General features: G+C 30.2%; 1 protein-coding gene across 1 annotated transcript; it reads left to right on the top strand.

The window, feature by feature from the left end:
- The first annotated feature begins 14,535 nt into the window (after positions 1-14,535).
- Positions 14,536-18,975, top strand: LOC108457166 (glucomannan 4-beta-mannosyltransferase 2-like). The gene is made up of 8 exons (XM_017756062.2): positions 14,536-15,278; positions 15,361-15,459; positions 15,602-15,854; positions 17,025-17,135; positions 17,420-17,670; positions 17,764-17,963; positions 18,047-18,262; positions 18,360-18,975. Exons 1-8 carry the CDS (start codon positions 14,949-14,951, stop codon positions 18,511-18,513), a joined length of 1,614 nt encoding a protein of 537 aa, XP_017611551.1. The 5' UTR covers positions 14,536-14,948; the 3' UTR covers positions 18,514-18,975.
- Positions 18,976-21,933: the final 2,958 nt, after the last annotated feature.

A 21,933-nucleotide genomic window follows, 5' to 3' on the forward strand; every position in this document is an offset into this window, starting at 1 on the left:
GTGATAGGTTGGTTTCGTAAAATGTTGAATTGACTAGGTAATTGGTTGTGAAATGGTTAATTAGGTTCTGAGTAGTCTCCGTATTGTTTCTCCGTCAAAACGATATTAGGTGTGTACCGAAAACTCTAGTTTTGCAAGTTTTGGGTTACCGAAAATAGTGGCTGTCAACGTCACACGGGTGTGAGGCAGGCCGTGTGAACGGCCGTGTAACTCACTGTTCATCAAATTGGAGCCACACGGGCTAGGACACGGGTGTGTGTCGAGGCCGTGCAACTCATTGTTTGTGACTTAAGACCACACAGAGGTGTGTCTAGGCCGTGTGAGTCATATGAGTAGGGACACGACCGCGTGTCTAAGCTGTGTAACTCACTGTTTACAGGATAGAACCACACGGACTGAAGAAATGGGCGTGTGTCATGCTGTGTGAGCACATGGGCAAGGACACGACTGTGTGTCCAGGTCGTGTGGCAATAAAATATAGGCCAAAACCATTTTTAAGGTCGTAAATGTTGACTATGACTGATAGTGATTTTCCCTATTGTATGAATAGTCTGAACTTGATTGGTTGGGAGCTCTCTCTTACTCTGTAACTGACATATGTATGTTATAACTGTAAGTGCACTTTGAATATCTGTACTCTGCATATGTATGGGTTGGTTTGTGGTGAAGGAAGAAGTAATCTACTCTAAACAGGTGGCATAGCCATTATGTGATTAATTCTGATTCTGGGCTTTGACGCAATATGATTCAACAGCTAAGCTGTGTTCTGTAAACGAGTCAAACAGACACTTCGCGGTGTGTAGGGATGGTAGGGCATTGAATGCCTTAAATGGTGTGTTGGGATGGTTCAAGACGGTGTGCAGTGGATGGGGGTTAGGTTATCTACATCTGAATCTATTATGTGATATGTATATATATGTAATTGCATATATATATATATATATAAATATTTATTTGTGCACAACTGATCTATTTTGAATCTGAATTTTAAATAGTTCTGTACCAAACCAAATATCTAGTTGTATTACTTTACAAATGAATATTAACTGAATAATTTGACTACGGTTACGTATTGAGTTCACAACTCATTCTGTTTATTGTTGGATTTTAGGTAAACCCCAAGCTTGATCGGGTCGGTGTCGTAGAAGCTCGGTCAATCTTTTTACCAGTTATTTTAAGTGTTACTATTAGGGACTGGCACTTTATGAATTTATGAGGATCATATGCTTTAAATTGTTGTTATCTGGAATGATATTTATATGGGAATGTTTTCGTTTAACTATGTTATGATAGTATGTTCTTGTGTGGATAATGTAACTCTCTAGATTTGGTCTGGACATCTAGACCAGGTTTAGGGTGTTACAAATATGTAAACACAAAAACACACTATTCCATTCCTTGTTAATTTTGTTTTATGTGAGTGGTGGAAGAATGCACGTGAAGAAAATATTTTACTACCTTTCTTTTATTAGTATTATATATACATATACATATACATATACATATACATATACATATATATTGTTTTTTGGTTACAAAATTGCCAAAAGTTGTTTCTATTAGGATTTAATAGTTAAATCCTTAGTTTAACTGCCTTAAAGGAACGATAGTGTAAGGTTTAAAAGAACTTGGGTTGCCTATTATGGGTGCGGTCTACCATCCATGGTGTCCACCAGTTAAAGGTTTTCCGGGTTTTGTAAGGTGTGGATGAGTTTTGCATAATGTAAAAGTTAAAAGTATCAACCCTTTTCTCTATCCCTTTTAATCACACAGATGCCATTACTGCTGAAGTAATCATTATCAAATTTGTCTTAGACATTTTTGTTGAATCTGGTTACATTGGCAAGAAAATTCGTCATCGAGTTTAACTTTGTGACTGTTATTTCTTAGGTACTTGGTAAGCAAAATGACCTTTGCATGTGTGAGAAACCTTCAAGGCCATTGATTTGAAATGGAAGATGATCAAGGATGTGGTGTTTATTAACGTGAAGTGTGAGGTTAATTGTATGGTTGATGCTCTAGCAAAGGTTTGGAGTTCTTTAATTTTCGATGTTTAAAGCATGATGGTAATTTTTTACTTATACAGTTAACTTTCTCTATAACATTCAACCATTATGATAATCAAACTTTTTGTAGAATTGATTTTTTTTTTAACCTTCTATAACATCTTTTCACTTATAACAACATCTATAGTATAAAATTAGTTCTCTATGACAACATATTGTCTAAAATTTTAAGTAAAATTATAGTTATTTCATATAAGCAAGCCTAGTAATTATAATTTATTAAATAAAAATAATCTTAATTAAAATACTATTTTAATAAAATATTTATATTTCACATGAAAAAATCTATTAATAATATTTTATTAAATGAAAATAATTGTAAATGAGTGGAATTAAATATGTCAATTGTAACGACCCAAAGTTTAAGAGTATTGGAAAATTATATTTTTGGGTTAATATTTCAGTAAAATAAATTGTAAATATTTATTAGAAATATTTACGAAAGTAGTAGTGTGGTTAATTAGACTTTGGTTAAGTGAACTAGCTTGAATTAAAGCTAATTTAGTGAAAGGACTATATTGAATAAAGGATAAAAGTTGAATTGTAGAATAAAGAAAAGTCAAAAGACTAAATTAGTAATTAAACCTTAAGTGACAAATGTATGGTAAAAACTAAATACAAGTGTAAAAAGTATTATACATACATTTGTAATATATGTATGTTTTACTTATTATTTAAGTAAATAATAATAATTCCTAAAATATAATAATAATATAATATAATAGTTAAAGTAAATAAAAGAAAATAAAGAAACAAAATAAAAAAGGAACAGATAATGAAAACGGAATAAGAAAGAAAGAAAGGGAAAGAAAAAGAAAAGGGAAAATTAGGGTTTTAAAATTTAAAGCTTAATTGGTAACTCAATTTAGTCTCTTGTGATTTTCATGTTTTTGGAATCCTAGAACAAAGCCCTACTTGAATTATGTTGAAATTTTTAGATGATGATTAAGTTGAACAATTGAATGAATTATGAGATAAAGTGATAAAAATTCAAGTTAGAAGTGGGAGAAGGATTGAATTGTAAAAAGAGATACAAGTTTTGTTATAGTAGGGACTAAACTGAAAAGATTGTAGAATTGATATTTTATAGAGAAAGTTAAGTGTTAAAACTTGTAAAAGATGGATTAGAATGAAAATATGGGATTTGTTTTGAAGAAAAATAGTAGTTATGTTTTAAAGACTAAATTGGAATTCAGGTAAAAGCTATGTGGAAATTGAAATGTATAATGTTAAATAGTACATTGATAATTTTTAATTGTTTATTTTTTCGTAGCTAACGTAGTACCGGAAACATCGACAAAGAAAGGAAAAGAGAAGGTGGGCAAAGAGTAATTCAAGAATTACGGTTTGTATTTCTATAAATCGAACTTAATAGTTATTTATTGTATTTATTATTTAAATTGTATGGAAAATAAAGATAAGGTAAGTATCGTTATCTTACTGTACTGATTTGAAATGTTAATGTTTAAATTGAAAAATAACTAAAAAACCTTATTAACAGTATCGGGCTAATCGGATATAATTGGCATGCAATAGGATTGGAAATGTTCAGGGATAATCGACCTTAAGTCGATAAAGCACCTCGTGTGTCGTACTGTTACTGTTACTATTCTGGATTAATTTCGATGAGGTACTCTATACCGTACTGTTACTGTTTATTCTGGCTTAAGCCGATAAAGCACTATGTGTTATATTGGTGTGTGGGTTGGATCCGTGTATCTGTTCAGGTTCGAGTTATGTTAATGGGGTAAATTACTGTACCAAAGACTGAATGATATTGACTAAACTGAAAATCTTACTAGTTTTGATTTTATTAATAAATGTTAATATGAAATGAAGACAAATGGTTGAAAATTCATGATGTACTTATTTGTTAAAATATATGAATTAAGTATAGATATATCATTTAAGTATTGGTTTATAGAAATACCGCTAAGTGTATACTCAGCGTATGGTTTATTTTCGTGCGCAGGTTAGGTACAGAAATGACTAACGTCTCAGCATCCAAACCAACTCCCGAACTTAAATACTTGGTGATGTATCTTATTTTGAGAAATGGCATGTACCTAGGTTGTCAATATGATCATTTTTGTATGTTAGTGAAAATGTTGCCATAAAATACTGATGATAGTATGGAACATGCATATTTTGAGTATTTCTATATATATATATATATAAGTTTAATTAGCATAATAATATAAAGTTTTGTTGATATAAATGGTAGTAACAATGAATGTATATTGGTTGGATGTTTAAATTAGCCATTTGAATATGTTTTGGACTGGTTGAAAGATTGGATTTTAAATTGCTTGTTATTCAAGGGTTGCAGGGTTGGTAAACTTGAATTATAAGGTTCATTTTGAGTCCACACGGCTTGGCACACGGGCGTGTGATTAGACTGTGTGAGACACACGGCTTGCACACCGTCATGTTGTTAGGCCGTGTGTCCCCTACACCTAAAATGTTGTAAAATAGAATGCTCAGGTATGACCACATGGGCAGAGACACGGCCATGCGTTTCAGCCGTGTGAGGTACACGACCCAAGTACACGGGAATGTGACTTGGCCGTGTGAAACTAATTTGTTCATGATCAATAAGTCAGAGGAGTTCACGGGTAAAGGACACGGGCATGCCCAAGCCTTGTGAGTCACACGGGGTGACAACAGGGGCGTGTCATGGAGACACATGGGCGTGTCCCCAAATCACATGGGCGTGTGGTACTATTTCTCAAGTGAAAATTTTTAGAATTCAACGAGAAATCATATGAGTTTCCGAATGGGTTCCAAAGTGATTTTAAATTCTATTTTGGGTCACAACAACCATATAAGAGACAATATATTATTTATAAATTGTTAGAATTAATATTTCTGTATTATTTGTATAATGAACTGAAATGACCAGTAATACTCAGTAATCCTGTTCCGATACCGAAAAAGGATTAGGGGGTGTTACATCAATTCAATAAATTATTAAGTTCTCTAATTAAATATTCGAGTTTGAAACATTATAAACTTATAAATTGATTACTTGAATTTAATAACTCATATTGATTAATTGAACTTGTTAGATTTATGAACTTCATAATTAATAATGCGAAAGAATGTAAAATAAAATACATTATAAAAACAATAATGCATGCACTTATTATATATATTTTAATTTTGTTGATTTAATTTTCACTTTTTTTCTTTATAATTATATTTTTTTATTTGATGAAAATCTACTATATAAATTTCTTGGTGAGCTTACAACAATTCTCTTTAAAACAACATGTCGTTATAGATGTATAAAATCATCTCTTTGAGACAAACAAAATCTTATCAGAAAAATAAATTAGTTGTTATAAAGAGAGTTTATTGTACAAGTGTTGTGTTATGCCCGCCATTGTAAGTGTTGTGGTTGCATTTTGACTTTCTAGCTTTAATTTTAGGATGGTGTTAGTATTGAAGATGTGGTTTGTCTTGGGTGTTTTTTTTTTTTTTTTCCTTTTGACTATTGGTTCAAATTTCAGTATTGAACTTTGGTAGTGTTTATTTTGGAAATGCTTAAACAATCATGCAAATACAATTTGTGCTTTTTTATATCAGCTTTATTTGTTTATTAAAATTTTGTTTATTATAGATATGTGATTTTTATACACTTATAATATATTGTTATAAAAGATAATTGTTGTAGACTTATAATAAAATTTATATTACAATTTTCATCAAATAAAAAGCAAGCATCAAATCAATAAAATTAAAAGATGTACAATAAGTGCAAGCATTGTTATTTTTATGCATATTTTAATTTAATCAAATTAATAAATAACGTACTTCATAGCTATAGTTATTATTGTTACAAGTAAAATTTTGTTATATATAGTTAAAAAATAGAAAAATCAATTCTGCTAGAATCTTAATTATTATAGTAAAATATTGTTATAAAAGGACTAATAGTATATAATTTGAGGCGATAAAAACTTAAAATGAAAGTTTACTAACTTATTAATAAGTTTTAAGGTAAAATAAACTTTTTCTTTTAAGCTACACTTTTTAAGCTTATTTTCTAAATCTTGGTAGGGCTTTTTTTTTCATTTAATGTACAATAAACACATTGGACAATGTAGAATCTTGTCCCCTTGATATTAATGGGTTTTGTTTGAATTTTTTTCATATTTAATTGTAAATATTTTAAGAAAATGTATAAATAAAAATACAATCTTAATTAATTAGGGAATAAAACAAAGTAGATAAATAAAACCGAGAAAGCAATATAAATATTATTAACTAACCACCATAGATAATTTTAATTAATTACTTTATCCTATGAAATCCCTTTTGTTATAATAGGCATGATTTATGGTAAAGAGTATTCCTGGCAGAGATTCATAGAAAGGTAGGTCAGCTATGTCTGCCTTTATGGCACATTATATTGGTGATAAAGCCCTCACTCACTCACCTTTACAAAGGCTAAGCATGAAGATGTGCGTCACTATACGCCACAAAGTTTGGGTTTAGTCGGTTTGCCCTAAATTCTCATACCTGCTCTATCTTTCCTATCTAACCCTATCATCTCAATATTTTCTTTTAAAAAATAATATTAATCACTTACATTTGAATTATTATATATATATATATATATATATATATATATATATATATATATATGCATCTCTTCTACTTATGATGTTGGTTAACAAATAAATTTCGAATGTTTGATCAATTAGATGATATTTGAGAAATTAAAAATTTAAATGTTAAATTTAAATAATTAAATTGTGAAATTTATTTTAATTTTCAAAACTTTTCACTTTATTTTAAACAAAGCCAAAATTAAAAAAAAAGTCTTTAAAATATAATGTAATGTGAAAAGAAATAAAATAAAAATATTCTCAAATACCTCCTTATGTTATTATCATTTTTACACTTTTTATAGAAAAATATATTAAGTGGTTTTTATTACTGTTTATCAAATGTGTGTAAAAAATTAAATAAATGTCATTTTCTTCTACTTTCTTTTGGATAAAAAAAACTAAAAAACGTGTTTGATAGAAATTTTGAAAAATAAGAATATGTGAAAATTTAAAAAAAATTGTTTTCATTGTTTTTATTGATATTGCTTTGTAAAATTGAAAATGTTAAAACAAACATTTTTAACCTTAAAAAATTGACCGTGGTTCAAATATTTATAAATCCAAAACTATTTTTATTTCAATAATTTTAAATATAAATTTCTTAATGTAGATTAAATCCATATAAATCTAGAAATTATTTTATTTTATTTCTAATGTTTCTATTATAGGAGAATAAGTACCCTACATGTTTTCATATTTTCGTTATTGAAAATAATTTTTTAATTTTTATTTATGAAATTATTTTAAAAAATAAAAATAAAAATATTTTAGGTACTAAACGGGTCTTAATTTTTAGTTGATTTAATATGATCTAATTCTACTATTATTTCATGTACTATGTGTAAGTTGTGGATTTAGTTCCTATATTTAATTAGATCATTTTTAGTTCTTGTACTTTTCAAATTGTTTGATTTTAGTTTTTATAATTTCAAATTTTCAATATAGACCCTATAGTAGCAGTTAAATTCATTTGGTTATTTTTTTCAATTAGTCATCAATTATGTTTAAAGTTGAAGATTTAGTCCTTGTTCTCCAATAGCTAATGAAGCCTTGGCACAATTGAAGATTTAGTCCTAGATCTTGAGTACCTAGGTTCAAGACCCACCATGTGCAATTAATGCGTAGGTCTCCAAGTCCCACCATATGTTGTTGCCAAGTGTGAGATTTAGTTCAAATTAGTTAGTTCATAGTCCGGATTGTTCCATATCACAGTTTATTTGTGTTGTAATAGTTTGATTCTACATTTGGTGGTTACTTGGACATGTATTTGTACTTCTACTTTGATTGTTTTGTACTTGTAAACTTTCAAAAAAAAGGTCCTTGTTCGCCAAGTTGATCTTTCTTAGTTTCTATAGTTTTCTAAAATTGAAATTTCAGCCTTGATGTAAATAATAGCCATTAAATCCATTAAATGACTTGTTTGGGTGCAATATGTGAAAATAACAAGTTGACATGATATTACTCATGCGATAATACGTTTGTCGTATAAAATTTTAAATTGCATAACTTAATAAATTTAACTGTTATCATTTGATCAATATTGAAATTTCAAAATTCGAAAAAAAAAAAGTAAATATAATTAAAATTAAATCCATTATCAAGCAACGTCTAGGAGATGCACTAATATTGAAGTTTCTATTTACACCTAATTTCAAGTTAAAATCCTAAACAATTCTTACCTCGCCTCCTTATCAACCCAAGAACAAACCCTTAAAAAATTCCAATCTTATATCTTTAGTAACAAAATAATGTTGTGTTATCGATATTAATTCAAAAATTGAACTTCAGATAGTTTCTTGTTGGTCTAATTTTGAATTTCATCCACCTACTTTATAAAAATTGAGAAGTTAATCACTCTACTTTAATTTGTTAGAATTGAGTCCCTCTACTTTATAAAAATTGAAAAACCAGTGCATTTATTGGTAAACACAAGAATTTAAACTAATGTTATTTTTATTATTATTATAATTTGTTACATACAAAATGATGATTTGTTGATTTTGTTAATTCTTCAAGCCAACAATTTAATGACAAGGTTTAATAATATTATCCAATTAAACTAAGGTTTCAATTTTCACAAAGTAAAAAGGATAATTATTTCACCCCAAATAAGTAAACATCCTAATGTTGATAGCAAAAATAAACAAACTAAAATTTTATGGAAAAAAAAACTTGGAATTATTAAAATAACAAAAAATTGATTGTTGGTTTGATTTGGAGAAGAAGGTAAAGGCATGGAGTGACATTAGAAAATGGGGACACAAAAGTCAGATAGTTGCACATGCCTTGCTGAATTCACAGCATGTTTTCCTTTTTCTTTTAATGTTTGACTCATTAATTAGAGCTACTAATTCTAGATTTTAGAGAACAAATTCCCCCAAAATTGAACATAAAAGACAAACATAATGAGCCTTATGTCAAGGACCATGGTATTGGCTTAATTAAAGCAGTTAATTCACGAGGATTAGGCATTACTCCATCACCCTTACTTTCATGTCATTAATGATCCACATGATTGATTGGCAACAATTTTATAAACATCAAATTAGTAAGGGCTCAACAAATGTTTTCAACGTATTTTTGAAATATATATTAATTGAGTTATTTTAAATAAATAAATAAATAAATAAAACCTAATAGGAATCATTAATAATAATTAGTTTCTTAATTTTGATGCACAAGTCCGGAATTATTGTAGCTTCACATGGTTGTACATTTTGGACTTCAGAAAAGAGAAACACTAGTCAAAGTTAATGCAGAAATTGAGTAAAGTGAGAGCCTTATCCTTCTTTTTTCTTCTTTTCTTTTCATATTGTTAATATATTTTGGTGAGAGGAGAGGAGACAAACCTTGTCTCACACCGCTCTAGACTCAACACCTGCGCCATCCAATTCCTCTTCTTTACCCATCTTTTTCATTTTTCAATTGGCTTGAAGGTTCAAATTTTAACAAATTCTGACTTCACTCTTATATTAAAAAGGTTTCGTCTAAATTAAAATATAATATAAGCACATACATCTCAAAACTAGTTTTTGTACATGATGGGACGATCACACTTAACCTCCCAAATTTTGCACTTCGATTTATAGAATATAAATCTCCTACTCAAAATAGTGGAACAAAATTTTTGGAATTAATTGAAATTTTTATTGGGTCATTGGAAATAAAATATAGTATGATTTGGATTTGATGTGTAAACAAACTCTACAAGCACAAATTCATGCACTTATGTTGGAGACAGATTTTGATAACATGATAACAACGTTTAAGAAAATAAGCATAGCCCACGGTTTAGGTGAATGTGTGTGTTAAGTATACCTTTAATTTTGGAATGGTCAATACTCAGCATACTATTTTGCCGTCAATTTGATACCCTTGCAAATTAGCGCAATAGAAAGTGATGAAGAAGACAATTTATATAGAGGGTTGGGCAAATAGATATGGCCACTCTTTGGTACATTGATAATATATTATTTTTATTTCACAAATAGTACTAAAAATTGTTATATGTTTATTTTTTATAAATATTTATTTTAAAATATTTTATTATATTTTATAAAACACTTGTCAACCTCTAATTTTACTTGTGGAGTCTAAATCTCTATTGATAATGTATCAAATAATTTAGCCATATATGTGTATAGAATATAGAATAAAACTAAAGCTTGTCTCTTAAATTAGGTTTGGAAATTGATGGAACTTATACCACCAGGTTGGGTGGCATTATGTGCGGAGAAATTGTGTACGAAAGCGTAAATTAACCCACTCATATGCTTTCATATATATATATATATGATGGGAAACTGCATCATTTTGGACACTGCACAACAGTCACGTAATCAAGGCAAGAAGCCTGTTAGACTAATTTTCCTATCATTTTTATATGGGTCTAATACCACATCCAATGATCTTTCGGATTAATAAGTTTTGGCCATGAGTACTACTAAGGTTATCAGATTCATTATTAAATCGGTCAAGTTATTGTTTCTTGATTAATTAAATTATAGAATTTTATGAAAAATAAAAATTAGAAAAATTGGTTCAACTGATAATTTAGTTTAATTAGTTCATATTTATTTACAAATAAATTAATTTAACTCTTTCTTTGAATCTATATCTTAATTGATTGTCACTCTAATCGACTGATCTAGCTTAATTTAAAAAACAATAGGTTCAATTTTGACCTGGTCCTACATGGAAGTGACTCATGGTTTTTCAAGCACTTGGTGAAACTTTATTGCACAAGTTCATGGGGACTCATTTTTGTTGGTTGTCTACTACAGTTGTTGTTTTAGCTTTTAGGTTCATAGATGTTTCCACTACCAGGACGACAAGGGATTTGAATAGGGATTCATTGCACCAATATTTTGTTCACCTTAATGGCTAAGAATGCCAAAGTATTGTCTCGAGGTCTCTCTTTGCTCCCATTGATTGACAAGAAAGCTTAATTCAAGCAATGGATGCGTGCTTTCTCCTTCATAAAGTGATAGGTTTTATTAGCCTTTCAGGATTGTCTTGTGCGGGTCCGAGGTCCTCAAACTTTCTCCGTCTTGTGTGGTTGCATCTGTGTCTTCGTTGGCCTCTATTTATATGGGATTTTATTCCTATTTTGTTGCAATTCCCCGTTTCTTTATGAAATAATTTATTTGATAAAAAAATGCATCCAATGATCATTTTCATCTTTCTTTTCTTCTTTACAATAAGATAATCCTAAGAGTAGAGGTAAGAATTGTCTAGAGATCAAATTCGAGATCAGTATCAACTAAAAATTTAAAAACAATTTTTTTGTCACTCCACTTATAAATCAATCAGCATAGTTGAGTAAAAAAATCAAATTGATTTAAAGTTGAATTAAATTTTTTTTCTCATAGAGTTGAACTCATTTATGCAATTTTATGTAATAGTTGGATGTATCTATGTCTCTTAACGGGTTAAGTGGCTAACTTGACTTAACTTAGTCTAAATTGAGTTTTTTTTTTATTTCGATTTGACTAAGCTGAAATTCAATTTAAATAATAAAGATATTTTTATATTTAAATTAATTATAAGAATATGTAAATATTAATATAAAATATAATTTAATATTTTATTAATAAATAAAATGGGGCATCAAGTTAAGTCATGTTGGGCTAAATTCAAATTTGGGATTAAAAGTTTTAAAATCGGATGGTAACAAATCTAATCATATTTTATACTATATTCTATAAATGTCAGATTAATACATTTGATTTTTTTTGGTAAAATGTTTTTTAAAATATATTTAAAGAATGAATGTTAATTGATATTTTAATAAAGTGAATGAAAGTTTAGTGTTTTCACAATTTTAAAGAAAAGAATAAATTTTAAGTGTTAAACAATCAATTCCAAAAGGTTATTGTGTGAAATATTCACACACTTGTACATAATATTTCGATTTTATATGTTTTAAATGAAAACAACCTTTGGAAGATTTTACACTAAAGGCACTTCACACTTGGATGTCCCATTAATGACAATTGAATGCGGTGTCTTAAATAATTATTTTGTAATAAATATATAAAATACAACCACAAGAGTTAAGTGAGATAATAAAAGGTTTCTCCTATTTTAATTAGTGTTTAAAGGTTTGATCTTCTCTCTGAATATAAAACAGATACTTTTAAGAAACAAAAATACAAAATATAAAATACAATTTATATCAAACTCGTTTAAAGTTTCTATTTTTCAAAAGAAAAATTAAAGTTATAAAATACTGCAAATCATAATTTATTCAATCTCAAAATTTGAGTTTAATGAAAACACAATTTGATAAAAAAATTGAAAATAAATAAGAATTGCAACTTTTAAATAAATTTTCTATAAATAAAGATATCAAAAATGTTCCAAGACACTTGATACACATACTCCAACTTATTCTACTCTATACGCTCTTATGCCCAAATTATAAACAATTTTTTAAGATAATATTTTTATATCTTGCTGTTATTTTTTATATATATACTCAAGGAAAAAATAAACACCAAATTTATAAAATCTTGCTATTATCTTAAAACTTTGTTGTTTTTCAAGTTTTGGGCATTGATATTAATTTCCTTAATTTAATCAATATAACATGAAATCATAGCCTTTTAAGCTTTCTTGAAGACAATGTACTTCTTTTAGAGGCAGAATAAGCATTCATTCATGGTACTTCAAAACCTCAGAAGGGAATTTGGTTTTCAGGAGATAAAATTCTTTTTGATAATAGACTATTGGAGGGTAAATTTATTCAGTATATTATTGATTATGTTATACTATTTCATTTGATTAGACGTAAAATTTTATTATTCGGTTATAAATTACCTTAATTATATTTTATTAGATTATTCTTAATCATTAATAAGGATAAAATCATAACTAGATTAAGTGGGGCCAAGTTATTTCAAAATAATCATCATATAGTTTTTGAAAACTTTCATTCGAGAGTTGCATATAGCTATACATGCCCAAATACTTTGAAAATGTCATTATTGTCAGTTCATTAGCTATTTGGTTACTCTCTTTGAATACATGTGTCACCTTAATCATCTAAGGATGTTGAATAATTTCTTTAATAGCTTGTAACACGGCTGGATGGTGGAACTCAACTAACTCAACTTGAATCAATTGAATTACAATCATACTATTCATCTCAAGCACAACTACTATAATTTTATTCATTTTAGTTTAATGAAGGTGGATTAAAGTGAATAAGAATGGATCAAAATTGTTAAAATTCATTCATAAGAAATAGAAGGTACAGACAGGCATATATATAGAATTTGGGTCCCAAATGAGATTTTATGAAATATACGAGGCAAAAAAGATTTGATTCAACCATGATTGCCTAATAATAATAATAATCCACTGAAAGGGTAAGTGAGAAGGTAAGAATTGGTTTAAGTAAATAAGTTAATATTTGCCTCATGAAGTAAATGTTTTACGTCTTATTCTAAAATAGCATTTATAATGAGTAAAATCATACCATATACTTAGTAAGTAACTAATTAAAGATGATTCTATTTGGCAACCTCTTAATTTATATAATATTTATGTTATGATTTCTTCTTTTTAAAGCACTAAGGAAAAAAAATTAAATCTCTTTCCAATCATAACAAAAAAAAGTGAAAACTGGAGAATGATTTTGGGGATGGTGACTCGTTAAAAATGGGTGATAAGGAACAATTTGATTAGGTCTAATTATGGTTTTTAGTCCCTTAAGTCTACTCAATTTGAAATAATTTAGTTATAAAACTATGTGAAATTAAAATAGAAGGATGAAATTGTAAAGATTAGCAATGATAGAGGAAGTAAAATCAAGATTCCAAAAGAGGGAAAGGGGGAAACAAACAAATCCAGGTATTTAACTAATAATCTTGCCTGAAGAGGGAGTTTAAACCTTCCTCCTCCAACCTTCTCTTATTGGTACTTTTTGGTTTTTTAACTTTTAGGTCAAGGCAGTTAATGCCAATTTCCCAAGGTGAAAGTGTTTAATGTTTTTGGCTTCTGCCACCCCACTCAATTACTAAATGCCACATCATATGTTTAAAAAGTGAACAGTGTGTTCACATTCTTGGAAGGTTATTTCAGTAACTCAGTATGCCAAAAATGTCCTCTCAATAGTCATCAACACCATGCTTTTTTTAGCTTGTAATGAATTTTTAGATATTGCTATGGTCTAATTTTGTCCTTAGTCCCTACACTCTTTGGACTTCTTTAAATTTCAGAAATTTTTGGAATTGGAAGTAGATAAAATTCAGACGTAGGAATAAGTACAGAGAATTAAAACTTGGTTTTACAAAGTTGTTAGGTTGTCTGAACTAATAAAGGTCTCCATTCACTCGTCTAGTTGGAACAGTTAATGTACTGAACTTTTATGGTGATCCCCCTAAAAAAAAATGTATGTAACTCCAAAAGAAAATTAATAGGGGGAAGAGAGTAAAAATTAAGAGTCCAAAAAAAAGGACCAAATGTGACTATAAAATCACTCTTTCTATTTCTCTCTCCCATTATCTACCTATCCATCTATTGCCCGGTTTTCTTCCTCACAGAGCCAGCCTCTCTCTCCTTTTTTGTTTCAAACAAAACGGAAGCTACATTGGGTGGCACATGTTTTGCGAGAGAGTAAAGAGGAGAGCAGTGGCAAATTTGATTAGGGTCTCTTAGTTTTCCATGTTATAAAAAAAGAGAAAAAAAACGCCATTGCCGACACCCGTTTTCTTGGTTTCTCTTTTTTTTGTTCTACTAGTGAGTGGGAGAGAGGGAGGCGATGGCTCAAATTTCACCGAAGCTGCTGATCCCGGAGTCGTTTCAAGTGTCGAGAGATGACATCACGGGCCAACTGGGTTTGATTTGGGAGCTAATCAAAACGCCATTGATAGTTCCCTTGCTGCAACTGGGCGTCTACATTTGCTTAGCCATGTCCCTCATGCTCTTCATGGAGCGGGTTTACATGGGCATAGTCATTATCCTGGTTAAGCTTTTCTGGAAAAAACCAGAGAAGCGTTACAATTTTGAGCTCATTCAAGATGATGTGGAACTCGGTAGCTCTAATTTCCCCGTCGTTTTAATCCAAATCCCAATGTTCAACGAAAAAGAAGTCTGTTTTTTCTCCTCTGTTGTTCATTTTTGGTGTTTTTCATTTCTGGGATTTTTGTTGTTGACGTTGGGTATTAGAACAGGTTTACAAGATCTCCATTGGAGCAGCTTGTGGACTTTCATGGCCGTCGGATCGTCTCGTGATCCAAGTACTTGATGATTCAACTGACCCTGCAATCAAGGTAAAAACCAATATCTTACCTAAAGTCAAAACCAATCACTTTTAAAACAGTTCCCGATGCCATTTTTGTGTCCTTAATTTCCTCGCCCAAAATGATAATGCAATTGAATCGCCATAATTACCCCTCCCCCCTATGATTGCAGTTGATGGTAGAGCAAGAGTGCCAAAGATGGGCGAGCAAAGGCATCAACATAACGTACCAAATCAGGGAAAATAGAACGGGTTACAAAGCCGGAGCTTTGAAAGAAGGGTTAAAACGAAGCTACGTTAAACACTGCGAATACGTGGCCATTTTCGATGCTGATTTCAGGCCTGAACCCGATTTCCTTAGACGCAGCATCCCGTTTCTGGTCAACAACCCTGACATTGCTCTGGTTCAAGCCCGGTGGAGATTTGGTAAGTACAAACTCTAAACCGTAACACAACCATATCCATAACCGCCTAATAACAGAAGACAACCAAAATTAATACATTAAATTTAATTACCATTTATAATTTTGGATTAGCTTTTGTGCTTAAATTTCTCAGACTGTCGGTGGGCATATTGTCTTGGTTGTTTTGTTTAGGTCTTTTTTATCTTTGCAATTGGGTTTTTGGTTTTTTGTCGGCGGAATTGGTTGCAGACTGCATGGGAGGCTGGCTAAAGGGATGGGTCCACAAGAAGAACCCACCAATCACGGGGGTGTGGACCCTCTTTGCCCTAAGCCACCCTTTCTTCATCATTGTTCATGGGACCCATCTTTGAGAATATGAAATAGTATCATAACACCTAATCAATTATATTAATGGTAGTACTAGTAAGCATATAAATATTTAGTTAGTTTAGTAATTATCAATTTCACAATTCCGTTTTTGTATTGGTTAGAGATTATTAATTTTCATTTGTGGGGAGAAAACAGAGAGTTAAAAGGTACATTTCTTTTAATTTTCAATAGCATGTGACTTGCGAGGGTTGTTTCGTCATTTTCAAATAACAAAGAACAAAAAACGGTGGGATTTTGCTCTTTTGATCAACGAACCAGATTGTACGGGTCACGTGGTCAAGAGCAAAGGTCCCCTAGTGGCCTGGAGGTTAAAATTGTCATTTAGAACCAAATAACAGCCACTCCACTTTCCACGTGCCTTTTTAACTTTTTCAAGTAAAAAATTGGGTCCCAGAGTAAAGTCTAAGATGCGGGCAGTACTATATCCATATGCGGTGGACCTTACTCCATTTTGCCGACACTTGGATATTTTTTTAAAGTCAGATATTTTCCATTTTCTCTTTGAAATTAAAAAAATAGTAGTAATTGTTTTTTGTTTATGGGTTTGGATGCAAAGGAATTAATAAAATTATTATAAAATATGAGAGTCAGATGCATAGATTTTGTATGCTCCCCTCGTGTTGTCACATTATCATATGAGCCAAAAGAGGACAAAAAAAGTCTAGACGGCTTTATATTTTGTTTGTACCCCACATTATGCATTAAGTTTGTATGCCAATTATGTTAATTACAAATCTAATAATTTTTAAGACATTTAAATTCAATTCCATGATATTCATCGATGGTTACATTGTTTTTGCAGTGAATGCTGACGAATGTTTGTTAACAAGAATGCAAGAGATGTCATTGGATTACCATTTCACAGTGGAACAGGAAGTTGGATCAGCAACACATGCTTTCTTTGGTTTTAATGGTATATATATATATATATGATGCATTAATTTGGTCTATCTACTGATAGTGACTTTGCCATGTATTAAAAAAAGAGAGGTGTAGTTGGTGTTTGAAAGTGAGTGCAAACTAAGAAAATATATGCAGCACTGACTTGGACAAACTCAGAATTAGTGTCGGTTAAGATGTCGTTACTAAGTAGGATTTTGGTAATAAATAATGAAAGGTGCTTCAGTTGAAAATTCATACCAATATTTTATTTATTCATAAACGAGTGTAATGAATCACATAAAAAAATGTATGCAGGGACGGCTGGTATATGGAGAATTGCGGCCATTAATGAGGCAGGTGGGTGGAAGGATCGGACCACCGTGGAGGACATGGACCTGGCGGTCCGAGCGAGTCTCCGGGGATGGAAATTCGTTTACCTGGGTGACCTTCAGGTGAAAAGTGAACTTCCTAGTACTTTCAAGGCATTTCGATTCCAGCAGCATCGATGGTCTTGTGGCCCTGCTAATCTCTTCAGGAAAATGGTGTGGGAAATCATTCAAAACAAGGTTAGAACTTCTGCAGTAAATCATGCTACAAATTCACTTCTCCTTTTACATCTTGATAATTTTGATCGATTTGTTTCGAAATACGTGTTACAGAAAGTGAAATTCTGGAAGAAAGTATATGTAATTTACAGCTTCTTCTTCGTCCGGAAGATCATTGCTCATATGGTCACCTTTTGCTTTTACTGCGTTGTTCTTCCGCTCACGATTTTGATCCCCGAAGTTTGGGTTCCTATTTGGGGAGCTGTTTATATTCCGTCAGTCATTACCATTCTAAACTCTGTAGGAACTCCAAGGTATGACAATGGTAGCATACTTTGTTCCCCTGCCTGTTTATTGCAATTGGCAAAAACTAAAATTTTTGCGTGGTTTCTTGCAGATCAATCCACCTATTGTTTTACTGGATCCTGTTCGAGAACGTGATGTCGTTGCACCGGACAAAGGCAACGTTTATCGGTCTCCTAGAGGCAGGGAGAGCCAATGAATGGGTCGTGACCGAGAAACTCGGTGATGCTGTAAAGAAAGCAGCCGATGCTGCTAAGAACAAGAACAATGCCAAAGCACCAAGGAAGTTGAAATTCAAATTCACTGATAGGTAAACAACATAAAAAATCATCATCAATATCACTCTTTAATAAAAATTGACACAAAAAGAATCCAACAGTGTGTGTGTAATCATGTTGAATCAACAGGCTGAATACGTTGGAGCTTGGATTCGCAGCATTCCTTTTCCTATGCGGATGCTACGATTTCGTCCACGGGAAGAATAACTACTTCGTATACCTCTTCCTGCAAACCATTACCTTCTTTATCACAGGAATTGGATATGTTGGCACCATCATTTAAGTAAGCAAAGTGAGATACAAACTTGTCTGCTGCTGCTACCATTTGACTGCAAATATCAGTCCCATCACTTATTTTTAGTTAAACAGAAATAGTTCATTCAATATATTCAGTACCAAAAAAAAAAAAAAAGGCGTCATCGGTCGGTCCGTTGCCATGTCTCCCTCAAAGATCATTGCTGTTAAATGGAGAATTCACCAGAAAAGAACAAAAAAAAAAAAAAGTGGTGTTATTGCCAATATATATTTATACAGAGTCAGGGCCTTGAGATAGTTTGCTTTGGACAATTTGCATGTAATTGTGAGATTTTTTTCTTCTCTTTTGGTTTTCTTTATTTTTGAGTTTCCATTTGTTAGTTTTACTGAAGCTTTTTCTTTTTTCAAGGGAATAAAGTGATAAATAGTAGGGTGAACTTGTAATCACAGTTAATTTATCAAATTCAAGTATTTGCATGCTTTTTAATAATTTTGTATTTGATATAAGAATATTTTAAAATAATTAGATTGCTTTCCAAGATCAAAACTGTGGCAATAATTGCTGCATCATTCATAGAATAAAAAAACTAGAATTATCAACTTTCTCATTAGTCGACCAAGCCTTGATTTCACTCACCAACCTTTGTTTTGTGCATGCATACATTCCCTGGATTTTTCTAATTTTTGCATCATTAATGCAACTGGTAAACTATTTACAGATCCTGAAATCATTGATCCCATTCATGCAAATACAGCTATATATATCAAAGTACAGAAAAAAAAAAAAACTTTATGCAAAAGTAACATGATGCCATACATAATTTGTCTTAGACTTTAAGCATTGGCCTACGTTTTCTCCTTTCTCTTAGAATAGATTATTTAGAATAAATTATATAATCTGGTAACCCATCGTAATATCAGGTTAAGCTTTTCTATGTTTTCCAGATATTAATATTGTCCAAAATCATTTCTAGATCTGTAATTTTCAGACACTTTATTACTAGGTAAGTTTACAAGAGACAGGTTCATTCTTACCTTTCATGTCTTGTCCCAATCATTTGCAGCTTGTGGGATGAATTATGATTTCTGAATTAAAGTATTTCTGGTTTTAGTCCCTCTATTTTGCTGAAATATAAGATTTAATCCATTACTTTAATTTGGTATAATGTTTATAACACCGTTAGTTGTTGGCAAAGTAATAACATGGAATTTTTTTTAAAACAACTTTAAATATTCAGTTGACATGTAATTTTTTATTGATTGAATATAATTAACTGTATAATTGAATAACAGTAAAAGAAAAAAATCATAATATCACTTAACAATAGCAATTAGCTTTGTTATCAATCCAAACCTATACTTAATGTCATATAATATAATATACTTAATGTAATTTTTTTGTTTATATTGATTATAATTATTTTTCATAAATTAATTTATTTGTTAATACAAAATTTTATAATAAAACATTGACATACCTATTTATTATAATCTTTTAATAAAATATTTTCAAAGCAAAATTTCCTCGGTTTATTGTAACAATTGATATCTCTATTTATTATAATCATTTTAATATAATATCTCCCAACTTCGTAATAAAACATATATTTTATATACGACTAATATGTATTGTCGATTTTTATTGCTTTTTATTTTTTAAAAGGTAAACTACACCATTAGCCACTAAATTATGGATAAATTTTCGTTTTGATCATTTAATTAAAAAAGTTACAATTTAGTCACTGAACTATTTGAAAGTTTTCATTTAAGTCATTTAACTATTCAAAAGTTTTTATTTAACTCATTGGGCTATTAAGTTAAAAAAAAATTTCTGCTAGCGAGCTTCAAGCGACAATTCAACAATCGGTTCAGTGAATTAGTACCCATCAATGAGTAGAATAACATACCTTAAATCTAAGTTGATCTGACAATTAGTGTCGAAGATCGGAGAAAGTTATTTGAATTTTGGTTTGCAAATTCGTAACATCTAAAATTATTTCATGAAAAAAAAAAACTAAGCTGTAGAAGAGGAGAAAAAGAACTTACGACTGATGTAGGCAGTGCAAACAAAAAAATGTTATATAACATCGATTTTAATAGCTCTGTGACTTAAATGAAAACTTTTAAATAGATCATTGATTGAATTATAACTTTTCAATTAAGTGATTAAAATAAAAATCTACTCATAATTTAGTGATTAATTAATATTACAGTTTACTCTAATATATATATATATATAAATAAATTTCTAATTACTTATTTTTCAAGTTAGGAATCTAGCTATATTCATTGAGTGGAAAAAGAAAACCCAACATATTGGAACATTAAACTTAAAATGAAGCTAAATGTATGTTACTTTATGTAGAAGCCTCATTAGCTTTTTGTTAACAAGTGGGGAGAGATAGAGAGGGAGACATATAAACAAAACAGGCTTTATTTTATATTAGCCAAAAGGTAAAAGCAATAATATATCTGGCATTGGTTTATATAATATAAGAGAGTAGGTTGAAAGGTTTTAATTGAGTGCAGTGAGGCCTGCAAATTACTGTTTTTTTCTTCTTTAAATTCATTGTTCAAAAACTGAAAGTAATTCAATATTTAATTGCAGGTCATAGATTTAGGGAAACTTCCAAATTAAGTTTTCTGACAATTTATTTTAAAGAAAAGAAAATAAAATTAGTTTTCAGAAACAAGATGTAGTATTTGAATTTTTGAACCTTTTGTGTCAATGAGGTAAAGTCTCATTTTAATTTGATGAGAAAAAATCACAGGATTTAAAGTGGTGGTAACTAGTGAAGAACATCAAATCTTTCATGGTCATATATATTTTTAAGCTAAAAATATTATGGAATTTTATTAGAAAAAATAAATAAATTATTTATTAAGTTATTAAAGATTAACATGACTAATGAAATAATCAGATAATGACACGCGATGCAACACGACGTATCACGTATATCTCAGATGATATATAAAATTCTCTACAATATTTTTACCACTTGATGTTGCAGTATTATCAACCTTAACTTTTGCCAACTATAGTGTAAGTGAATAGTATCACCCATAGGCAAAATGGTATTATTATTGCAAAGCACAAGGTACTCCATACCATATATTATATATATATATATTGCATTATAGTGTAACAGCCAAGATGTGTCAGATTGCATTAAAGTATATATCTTTTGTCAATTATGATGGGGAGAATTGTAAAGAGTGGCTTTGAGACACTCATTTAACCACACTTCGTCTCCAAGGACCACATAGCCAACACTTGTAGCTTTCTTCCCAGTTATTCATTTCAAAAAACAGAAGAAACCAAAAATTTGACCCGCTGGTATTGCAATGAATGAAGAAAAGGACTGATAAGATGAAGTGATTAAATGTGAGAATTTAGTTAAAATTGATTTGTTGTAGTTGGTTGGTGTTTAAGTATAAGATGAAATAC

The sequence above is a fragment of the Gossypium arboreum genome, chromosome 9 (genome assembly GCF_025698485.1).
Source record: "Gossypium arboreum isolate Shixiya-1 chromosome 9, ASM2569848v2, whole genome shotgun sequence".
Lineage (NCBI taxonomy): Eukaryota > Viridiplantae > Streptophyta > Magnoliopsida > Malvales > Malvaceae > Gossypium > Gossypium arboreum.

Coding starts and splice junctions, on each gene's coding strand:
- LOC108457166 (XM_017756062.2), top strand. CDS start 14,949: ATGGCTCAAATTTCACCGAAGCTGCTGATCCCGGAGTCGTTTCAAGTG. Junction 15,279..15,360: donor CAATGTTCAACGAAAAAGAA/GTCTGTTTTTTC, acceptor GTATTAGAACAG/GTTTACAAGATCTCCATTGG. Junction 17,136..17,419: donor TGCTTTCTTTGGTTTTAATG/GTATATATATAT, acceptor AAATGTATGCAG/GGACGGCTGGTATATGGAGA.